This window comes from Haliotis rubra, unplaced genomic scaffold (assembly GCF_003918875.1).
Source record: "Haliotis rubra isolate DU_JTF1 unplaced genomic scaffold, ASM391887v1 Scf172, whole genome shotgun sequence".
NCBI classification, from domain to species: Eukaryota; Metazoa; Mollusca; class Gastropoda; order Lepetellida; family Haliotidae; genus Haliotis; species Haliotis rubra.
Window position 1 is genome coordinate 915,424 of NW_025765692.1, and position 12,541 is coordinate 927,964.

General features: G+C 38.8%; 1 protein-coding gene across 1 annotated transcript in view; it reads left to right on the forward strand.

Moving 5' to 3' along the window:
* Positions 1-11,867, forward strand: part of LOC124272727 (ceramide phosphoethanolamine synthase-like) — a 31,404-nt gene extending 19,537 nt beyond the window's left edge. Inside the window, exons 2-4 of the mRNA XM_046707932.1 lie at positions 452-574; positions 6,236-6,316; positions 8,241-11,867. Of these exons, the coding sequence (XP_046563888.1) occupies positions 452-574; positions 6,236-6,316; positions 8,241-8,264 (228 nt within the window). The 3' untranslated portion in view covers positions 8,265-11,867. The remainder of the gene's footprint in view (positions 1-451; positions 575-6,235; positions 6,317-8,240) is intronic.
* The last annotated feature ends 674 nt before the right edge of the window (positions 11,868-12,541 follow it).

The window sequence follows — 12,541 nt, forward strand, 5'->3', positions numbered from 1 at the left end:
TGATTTGAGTGAACATTTTTGGTTCTGCAAACTCAGCAGAATATATCTCAGCAGTTATATCAGAATGTACTACAAAATTTACAAGCACAGCTTTCTAAATCACTAAATCAATTTGAAAACATTTATCCTCTTACAATCGACCTTGTAAAGAAATAATTTTACATTATCTAGAAGTTTCAGGTTTGGGGGCAGATACAGAAAGATCCGATACAGATGTTCTTGTACATGATCTGTACAAACTTTACAGTTAATGTTGCACATGTTAAGATGGTGATTCCTGAATGTGACAAGATGTGATCATGTGATCTTTCTATTCATGGCTATGCAGTGCCTTTGAAGTCAACACGTGTGATGAGGATTAGATTTTGCAGCAGAAAACCTCAAACAAACAAAGCCCATAATAATTTTTTCTCCAATTTCTTATCACTATATTACTATCTTTCGTCTTCAGGCACTCCAGACGTCAACGCTACATTCGTGGTTCACATGGTGCATCATCCTGTTTTGGCGCCTCCTCCAAGGGCAGCAACTCTTACAGTACCTCGTGGTAGCTGTATGTATAGATAAAATATGGGTAAGGAGAAATGTTTTTCTTTTGTTTTGCCAAAAGATTATTCATGAGATCATCCAACAGAAATCTCACTTTGTGTATCGTAGGCCATGATGTACACATGATCTTGTATGTTATCGGTTACACACATGTGACCTTCAGGCTCTCCTCCCACATGAACCGACATACCACGACTTAACTATAACTGACATAGCATCACATGACCACACCCACGACGACATAACTGACCGCGACATACTGACCATGACATAACTGACATACCACGACATAACTGACATAGCATCACATAACTGACATACCAACCGACATAACTGACATACCACGACATAACTGACATACCACGACATAACTGACATAGCATCACATAACTGACATACCACGACATAACTGACACACCATGACATAACTGACATGACATGACATATCACGACATAACTGACAGCATGACATAACTGACATACCACGACATAACTGACACAACATGACATACCACATAACTGACATAGCGCGACATAACTGACATACTGACATACGACTTAACTGACACACCATGACATAACACATAACTGACATACCATGACATAACTGACATAGCATCACATAACTGACATAGCATGACATAACTGACATATCACGACATAACTGACATACATGACATAACACGACATAGCATGACATAACTGACATAGCATCACATAACTGACATACCATGACATAACTGACATAGCATCACATAACTGACATACCACGACATAACTGACATAGCATCACATTACTGACATACCACCGACATAACTGACATAGCATCACATAACTGACATACCACGACATAACTGACATAGCATCACATAACTGACATACCACCACGCGACATAACTGACACCATGAAATAACTGACATGACTGACATATCACGACATAACTGACAGCATGACATAACTGACATACCATGACATATCATGACATAACTGACATGACAGCGCGACATAACTGACATACCTATTATTAACTGACGTAGCATGACATAACTGATATACCACGACATAACTGACACACCATGACATAACTGACATACCACGACATAACTGACATACCATGACATACCATCGTCATATGAGCGAAATATTCTCAAGCACGACGTAAAACCCAATTTCACCTCACCTCACCTCACCTCACTCTCACCTCACTCTCACCTCACTCTCACTCTGTCAAGGGAGGTCGTGACTCAAGCAGGACAACTTCAAAAGACAATCTGTAAATGCAAATCTCCTGATTTGAACAGTAATTGTATTTCTTTTGACCACTCCCACTTGCCACACACTACACACCCAGTGAGGATGAAGACAACATCAAACAGTTGTAGAAGCTGTGTGTGGGGACTGATGTGGTGAGCCATCAATGAATGAGTCAGTCACCAGCTGTTTCATCATGTCATCATCATATAGCTCATTGTTGGCAGTTACAAGAGACCTGATAAAATTTCAGGATGTTTGTACAAACAACCTGAAGAAAGGTTACCAGAATGACTCCAGCCCCACATCAATGGTAGTGAGTGGGTTGGTTTGAATGCTCAGTATCTGTGTCTGTTAGAGGAGTAATGAGATGCTGAGGCAGCGATACGATACATATCCCGGTATTATGGGTGTGATAACTTATATTTCCTCACTTCGTATCCTCTCCCCTGTTGCATGTTAATCATTGGTTTTCAATTATTTGAGGCAGAGAAAATGGGATATTGTAGGAGAGAAACGTAATGGCTTGGAGGCATGGGAAGATTCTGCTTGTATAGCCAGCCAGGAAGTACAACAGAATCTGCTTGAACTGGTTCTTGAACAATTTCCATTATTTCTCATGTTGTTACATCATTATAGCTTCTAATGTAATGTTCTCTGATGTTGTAAATTCATGTATTGTATCATGAGTGTTGTATTGCAATACAGTATTGTGCTGCCATATCGATGTATGGTATCATGAGCCTTGTACTGAGATACAGTATTGTACTGCTATATCAATGTATTTAGGCTCATGACACAATGCATCGATATGGCAGTACAGTACTGTATCTCAATACAAGGCTGATGAATCAATACATTGTTCTTGCAGTACAATACTGTCTTGCCATACCGTTACAGCACTAGTGTCTGTGTGGGCTGTAGGGGGAGTACGACTTAAATTTCACCCACTCATTCACAATGAATCACATGTGAATTCCCTTCTGTACTGTGACCAGAAAGACATGTACTTCTTCGTATAGGACTGGTGCGGATATCTCAAAAACAACTCATGAAAATCTGAATGTAAAAAGGACAATTCCCTAAACACTTGTATACACTATGTGAAGTGACCTGTCACAAGTGTATGGGACACCAGACTGAGGGGATATTACATTTCACTGACCCATGGTGCTTTCTACAATTTCACTTCTGCAATTTCTACAGTTTCTACAATTTCTGCATTTCAACCCATCTTGTAACAAAAGTAGCAACAGGTGCTGTGTAGTCATGCTGTAAATATAAGCCACAACTTTCTGCTGCCCTATTAAAACATAATACACTGTCTGGAAATTGCCAATATTCTGTCTGATAAGTATGCAGAGGAGCTGAAACATTGCATGAATACATGATGGCAAAGCTTTCAGCTGAACTTGTCTGTTGCCCTACTGCACTGCCAGTTGAATGAGATCCCAACCAGTCATTATTAACATGCAGTTATTACTGGTAACTAATTTGATGTATTTCAGAGAATCCCTGACTATTCTGTGAAGAGAGTAATAGACTGGTCAGGTCTCATATTGCATGGAAACACTGAACAATGTGCCCTTGTTCATGTTGCTGAGAGATATGTGTCAGTGTTTAGTAAGTCGTGTGTGAGGTTCTCATTGTTGACTTGTATCGGAATGCTGTTTGAATGTTTCTGGGTATGGAGGTATCAGCAGTATGGGAAGTATGTACCAAACGTCTGCCATATCATGTACAGCAAGCAGATATACAGGAGTTATGACTCAATTTGGAGTCATGATATACAGAGTCATTATGACTGTTTTGTGCAACGATGCACAGACATTATTACTACTGGCATATATATCTTGTTATGATATACAGAGTCATTATGACTGTTATGTGCAATGATGCACAGACATTATTACTACTGGCATATGTATCTTGTTATGATATACAGAGTCATTATGACTGTTATGTCCAATGATACACAGACATTATTACTATATATATATCTTGTTATGATATACAGAGTCATTATGACTGTTATGTCCAATGATACACAGACATTATACCGGTATATATATCTTTATTTATGATTACATTATACTACTGGCATATGTATCTTGTTATGATATACGGGGTCATTATGACTACTTTTATATAGTGTGTAATGTACATACTACCATTATGACTGCATGTGTTACGATACATACTTTCATGATTACTTTATAGTGTTTTATTATACATACTATTATTATGACCATAGTGTGTTATGATACATTGGGACATTATAACAATATGGCATTCTGATATACAAGTTCAAGATGACTCTATACATGATATACAGTGTAATGATATACACAGACGTAATGACTCTATTCATATATACAGTAATACTACTCACACTTTGCTAAGGATCACAAAAAGTCACAACTTTACTTAAACATAGATTTTTAATTTGAAATTGTATCCATTTAAAACTGGATAAATAATAATATGGTAACCCCTCTTTAGGCAAACAACCACTTTAATCTAACCTATGCACTTGATACACGAGTAACCATAAAATTGATTTTCATGGCACCAATCAACCATTTTGCAAATCATGGATCAAGTCATTGAGAAATAAACAACACCTGTCAATAGCAGGTATGGGATCCACAAGATGCAGTGACATACTGAAACCTAGGATTCGTGCTTACAATAAGCTTAGATATTTAAACCAAATTTGACCCCACATCAAAGTTTTCTGTTGAATCCATGATTTGATCCTAAGCAAAGTGTGAATAGTATAGTATTGAGTAAACTATACCACAGTGGAGTGTAGACTGTACTTAATGCATGTTGGGTACATGTGTAGTGAAGGGTGTCGCACTGTGAACTGTGGCATTCAGCTGTTTCTGTGTCAACCCAACCTATTTGTGCACATGGAGACACTGTCTTGGATGTGTTAATGGTGTGTTATGAAGGTGAATATTATGCCAAGGTGCCCCTCCCTGGGCAGGTGTGATCTGTGTCCTGTTGTCATCTAGTGATAAGTACTCGTAATGAGGAGGCTGGCTTATTGTCCCTTGTGCTATCAGTTGACAGGACATGCGGCCGACATGACTCACGGATATGGCATTAGAGCGGAATATCCCATTATAACGTTATTTGTGGCGAATGGATCATACAGTTTGGTGTCCTTTTAACCATTTGTGTGGATTGTTTTACCATTTGTTTCATGTTTAATTTCCATAAAGAGCCATAAAGGTGCTAAATGTGTTTTCATAATGATGAGAGAGACCAGCAGTGGTGTGATCAAGGGGAAGGGTCTCCATCGTGGATGTAGACAGACTTGTTTCAACAGGTATCTGTGTCACGGGATGTCTTTTTATCTCTTGGTTGATTGCTGTTTATTTGGTCTTTTCATTTCCTGGTGCATTTCCTGGAAATTGTGGAAGCCTGTGGAGGAATCCTATTAACAACATCATTTAAACTAGTACCTTGACGGAACCACACTGGTCTTTATGGGTTGTTATGAGTAGTCCTGATAGGTTCAATACGCTGGAGAGAAGACATTTCATTGGACATGACCCTTACCTGGCAGCATACCTGAAACCTGTGGTCATGGGTTTGAATCCCGGTTTAAACCGATTATGTTTCTAGGTTAGTCAGCAGCATACCCACATACCTGTGCTTGTTGGGTTGACAAGAGAAGTAGCTTGTATGGCTGGTATCACGTAAGTCTTATCTCCCTTTTCACACTGAGACGTAGTGATATTACCAACATACGACCCCATTTGCTCCAACGTGGAGTCAGGTTACTGTCATGTTCTTAACAAGAAAGTTTAAAGTCCGCCACCACCACCCCACACCCCTCATCTCGCACACCCCACCCCACACCCCTCATCTCGCACACCCCCACCCCCCTCATCTCACACACATTCTCACAGCACACCATCTCATGCACATAGTCATGCATGCACACATGCATGGGTGACTGGCAGCAGCCATATAACAGACATGTGATGAGTTTCTTTTCTTTTATCAAGTTTAGAAAGACATTGTCAAACAATACCGACATCTGTAGTTCATCATTATTGGGTGACCACTTTAACTGTACTCGGGGTAGCTAAATTGTTTACATTTTGTCTTTTGCCAGTAATCGCGACCATGTTGTTTACAGTTTTTTCTTACATTGCTGTTCCTGTTGTTTATCCTGTCTAAGGGTTCAACTTATAGTGTTTCTATTTATCTACCACTTCGATATTTTGTTTCAGTCTTGAGGTCAGGTGTTGCAGTTTAGTGTATGTGTTGTGATTCTGATGTGTTTGTATGTGTCATGAAGCTGGTTGGCTGTCTTCACACCTTGCTCATTGTGTACAACAGTCAGACAGTGTGTAAACCATTTGAAGGTGCATTAGTATATACTATATTAACAATTTTGTGTTATTTGCTTTCAGGAATTCATCAATTTTGTGCAGTACCTCGGATATGTAGTCATCATTTCCTTAGCCCTTGCATCCTATGCCTATATACAATATGTAAGTACCAATTGTATCCCTTGCCTACAATACATAATTATGACTTTGATCCAACACTTTCACACAGTACTTAAGTACCACTCACATCCCATGCTAACGTACAGTACGTAAGTACCACTTAGATCCAATGCTTATGTACAGTATATAAGTATGACTTTGATCCAACACTTTCATAGACTACATCGGTACCACTTGTATCCCATACAACCAATACATAAGTATGGCTTGTATCCCACACTTTCATAGACTACATCGGTACCACTTGTATCCCATACAACCAATACATAAGTATGGCTTGTATCCCACACTTTCATAGACCACAGTACATGGTAGCACTTGTATCCCATACAACCAATACATAAGTATGGCTTGTATCCCACACTTTCATAGACTACATCGGTACCACTTGTATCCCATACAACCAATACATAAGTATGGCTTGTATCCCACACTTTCATAGACTACATCGGTACCACTTGTATCCCATACAACCAATACATAAGTATGGCTTGTATCCCACACTTTCATAGACAACATCGGTAGCACTTGTATCCCATACAACCAATACATAAGTATGGCTTGTATCCCACACTTTCATAGACTACATCGGTACCACTTGTATCCCATACAACCAATACATAAGTATGGCTTGTATCCCATACTTTCATAGACTACATCGGTACCACTTGTATCCCATACAACCAATACATAAGTATGGCTTGTATCCCACACTTTCATAGACTACATCGGTACCACTTGTATCCCATACAACCAATACATAAGTATGGCTTGTATCCCATACTTTCATAGACTACATCGGTACCACTTGTATCCCATACAACCAATACATAAGTATGGCTTGTATCCCACACTTTCATAGACTACATCGGGTACCACTTGTATCCCATACAACCAATACATAAGTATGGCTTGTATCCCACACTTTCATAGACTACATCGGTACCACTTGTATCCCATACAACCAATACATAAGTATGGCTTGTATCCCATACTTTCATAGACTACATCGGTACCACTTGTATCCCATACAACCAATACATAAGTATGGCTTGTATCCCACACTTTCATTCCCATACAACCAATACATAAGTATGGCTTTATCCCACACTTTCATAGACTACATCGGTACCACTTGTATCCCATACAACCAATACATAAGTATGGCTTGTATCCCATATATAGACTATGGTACCAGGATTGAACACTTGTATCCCATACAACCAATACATAAGTATGGCTTGTATCCCACACTTTCATAGACTACATCGGTACCACTTGTATCCCATACAACCAATACATAAGTATGGCTTGTATCCCACACTTTCATAGACTACATCGGTACCACTTGTATCCCATACAACCAATACATAAGTATGGCTTGTATCCCATACTTTCATAGACTACATCGGTACCACTTGTATCCCTTACAACCAATACATAAGTAAGGCTTGTATCCCACACTTTCATAGACTACATCGGTACCACTTGTATCCCATACAACCAATACATAAGTATGGCTTGTATCCCACACTTATATACATTACTTGCGTAGACATTTTAGCTCACACTTTTGTATGATACACAAGTAAAACATTTGTTCTACACCTTTATACAAAGTTATATACAGCTTGTAAGATCCATAGATACATAGTGAACACATATATACACATACACGACCACTAACACTAACGTACAATATGTACAAATTATATTCCATACTTAGGTTAATTATATAGGTGAAGCAGAATTACTTAAAGTTAGATATATATTATTTATAAAAACACTGTGTTTAGTTTGAACTTTATCACATATTAATGATATTAAAGGATATTGTAAACACAGAATATCAAGGTCATGTTTTGACCACTTCTCTGGTAATGTTATTGTATCGTTGTCCTTCCAGGTGAAATACCTTCTACACCTCTGACACAAGAACAAACCCAGTAAAGTGTACACGGAACTGGTTGTGGCGCCATGTTGCCCCAGCGCTGGAGGGTTCTAAAACTATACTGTGATAATAGATAGAGGATTGTATCATGACATATTTAATGCTTGGAGCTTAACTTGCATTATATTTGACATGCCACAGATTTGTGGACAGCCCTCTGTAGATGATATGCAGTGGTACATTACATCCAGGCCGCCATCATACACTGTCATGTTGTGTCATGTTCGTTATGGCCAAATAAAAAAATGTTGTGGTTCTAATTACACCTCTTTCAAATTTAGGGTAGGTAGGTCGGATATTTTTTATTTATTTAAAAAAAATTTTTTTTTTAGAAGTAAAGTACGAACTAGTAACATATTTATCAATGTGTATTTGTTTGTTTATTCAATCAAGATTCCAGCCATCATGTCAACTATCTCAATCAGAATAATGGATGTCCGTCGGTGCTGGGAAAAAAACAATGGTATCTGAAAGCTTATTTTATTCATACCACTTTAAAAAAATCCGATTGGCCCCAGAATTCAAGGGTCGGTCGGGTAATCGGAACCACAACATATCTTTTTAGGCCTATCCTCAAGAATTGAAAAGTCGTTTAGTTAAACCAACAGAATTATCTTCAGATGCAATAAAAGATTTTGTGTGAAACATTTAACTGCCGGAAGGTACATTTTGATAAGGTGATACTGTTTGCTACCTTCTAGTTCATGTATACATTTGGGAGCAGTGATATATCCAGTAAATGGATATCTACTTGACAACATCCATGGAGGGGCAGTCCGCGACAAACTGGGCCATGTCAGGGGCGTAGCTACCATTGTAAAAAAGCCAGGGCTTGCACATGATTGTTGCTAAAAAGGCTGGGCAAACCCTCAATACTATCTAAATAAAGCTTTGCAACCTATCGGGTTTACATGAAAAGAATTGGCTTGCTAAGAGCCTGCTTGTAACACTTGTGTCCTTGCCTCATTAATTATTTTATTGTCGGATCAACTTGAGCGTGCAAATAGATACGTTTGAATGTCTGCGATGTGTTCAAATTCTACCGAGAGTCATAATATGGTGAATGTGATCAGGGAGTTCTTTGTTTCAGTGATAACATCAGTCTTTAAGCATAATGGGGATATGTTTACAGGTATCCGTGAGACAAAACAACAGGGATTTAGTACAATCACAGCACTGGCTCTACAGACAGCAGCTTTTTGAATGTAGAAATAGAGCTTTTCCATGAGGCTTGCATTTGATCATTAAAGATAGGCTGGTTTGTTACAATAGGAAACTGCTTGAAATAGTAAGTTTGTGACTAAAGTGCTTACCGTTCGCTAGTGCAGAAAAATGTTTATTGCAAAATCCCATCTTGCCTTTGATTGCCGTATACATTTTTGTATTTCATTTGAAATACAAACCAATATTCATGAATAACTATGTATGTGAAGTACAGTAGGGGTAGTTTTACTGTTCATGTGGTAGTTGTATTCATGAAGGATACTTTCACTTGAAAATATCAACATTTTCACATGTATGTTATAATTAGTGTTGGTATTGGCATACAACCTGCGATTTGATAAATCACGATACTAAAATTTTAGTCACGACGATATTGCCAAAGTATTGTGCACTGAAGCTGCGATACAATACGAATCCCGATACAAGAGTGGCAATATGATGTGTATCACGATACTAAAATCGTTAATTCTACCACCAACTATAAAACACCTTAAGATCAAAACAAAACCATTTAAAAGAATTTTGTCAAATTCCGCCTGCATTTTTCAATGTTCAATCGGAAATGAGATAATTAAGTTTATACACGTAAATGTTGATAAAATGCGTTTGACCGTTTCTGACACAAGAATTTCTGAGAAACTTATGAAGGGAAAATAAGTATGCATATATTTTTATCATCAAACAAAAGTAAGTCTTTCTTGACAGGTATCGCGATTCGGCAATATTCAAAGTAAAACATCAATGTATCGTTGCCCATTTGAAGTATCGTATCGGGATATCACGACAATGTAAAACTTTGTATCGATTCACTGTATCTGCGGCTCATGGATCGATGCATATCGATGAATCGTCACACCACTAGTTATAATGTGCATCAGTCTGCGGGCATGATGCAAGGGTTACCCTGTTAACGTCCAGCTGTGGCATGGGCACACATTCACACCTGCAATATATAGAATTTCTCATAATCATCGTCAGATTTGGTATAATCGTGTATAAGTGACACTCCAACTGAAGCTTCCAATGAAACTATGCATAGTCTGGGAGAATCCACCATGTGTTTGACCTTGACCTCTTGACATTGGGATCAGTGTCAGGACAAATAAGTTGGTCAGGCGCCTCATGCTGTCTGCCAGGTTACGGAGCCGATATGAAGAGTGACAGTCATGTCATGTCATTTGTAACGCTACAAGTTAAGCCCTTTTTGTCACATGACCAACACTTGAATCATGGGAAGTGACTCCTCCATTTTGATCATTGCCATTCCATTTGTTTCATTTCATTGTTTTTGATTACTTGTGAAGGGGCCAATTTAATGGGACGTCCCGTGCAGTGATTTTCTGGCTTGTTTACACAATTAATCCACTCATTCCGATGTATAGATGTAAGCGTGTGTATAACCAGCTATAATATGTGGGCTGTCAATGGCTTGGTGGCCATAATCATTAATCTCCTGCCATGATGCCTGCACACTGCTGTAGCCTATGGCTACAAGTGATTTATAGAGCTATAATATTCCCATTGCACTCTTTTTGCTGCACAGTAACCATGCACATAAATATGGTTGTTTATTACTAGTGATTTTTGTTGTGTTATTCAACTTGAAATTCTCAGTGATGCTATTTACATGCAATGATAAAAACAATGTATTTTTAATTTGTTTGTGACATTTGTCTCCCTTTTTGCACCAGGATGTACAGACCAAGTGTGTCAGTTGTGTAAACTTGAGCTTATAAGGGCAGGTAAGAATGATGTGGTGGGTGGCTGAGACGTGTTACCCTGGTCTCTTGCCACCCATTTGCCCAGTCTCTCTCACTATGGTCTGGTCACAGACTGGTCTGCTGTAGCCTGGATGTCCTGAATGGCATGACATTTCCAGACGACTGTACTGTCATCAGACATACCCAAACATGGTTCTTGTCAAACATTGTTCGATGTGTTAAGTTTATGTCAGATATTGACAGTCTTTGACCTGTTAAGTTTATGTGAAAAATTATCATTTTTGCTTTTTGACAGCAGCTGTTCAGAACTGATGTAAATGTAATCCTGTAAATCTAGATCACAACCACCTCCCAACCAGTTGAAAGTGTGTCTTGATTAACAAGTTGATGAGATTAATAGGGTTTCACTCTATTGAGGAGGCAGTTCAGGATATGGTTTCCCCAATGTGATCTAGCCCTGTCATTCATTCACATGTACACATATCAAGGGGACTTCGATAACATTTGCTGCCCTTTTGATCAATGACAGCTGCTGGCAAGAACTGATGCAAACAGCGGTTGAAAAGGGCAATCAGAGCTCCAGATAAGGGCCGCATCGGCGTACGTGCGGATAAAAAATGCACGATACGGTAGGAAATAATTTAGAAAACGTAGCAGATACGCACCACAGCAATGGTGTACGGTCTTAGAATCATTTACAGACGTATGAATCTGAAAAAAAGTATTGTTTTATTGTTTATTAAGAGTAGCAATGTTGTGGTGCATATATGAATTGAAACACAAGATTACTGATAGTCCATTAGCTTCAATTCAGTACTCTAAATGTACACTTAAGGTTTTCCAGTACTCAATATTGAACAAATAAGGAGTACTTACTCCTGATGTTGAAAAATTATCTGGAGCCCTGGGCAATGGTATTTTGATTTTTTAATGTTTTGTTTCTGACAATCCCAGGATTACCTTGTGGGCTCTGTCAGCATTAGTGTTAATAGCTGAATGCAATAAATGTTTGTTCTTCCTCCATTGCATAACCACATCCACAACATCCACACCCATAACAACATCCACATCCTTTACCTGGACCCCAGCCATACACACATAATTAGTGCTACTCCCTAGCCAGTATCCACGCCAACAGACTCGCCCACACCCACAGACTCCTAGCCCACCACACATCCTAAACCACCTCAAACCTATAACCACAACCACAGCCATGGCTCCATCCCTCATGACAACACCACAACCACAGCCATGGCTCCATCCCTCATGACTACACCAGAACCCAGACCAACATCCATCTCGTGTATGTGC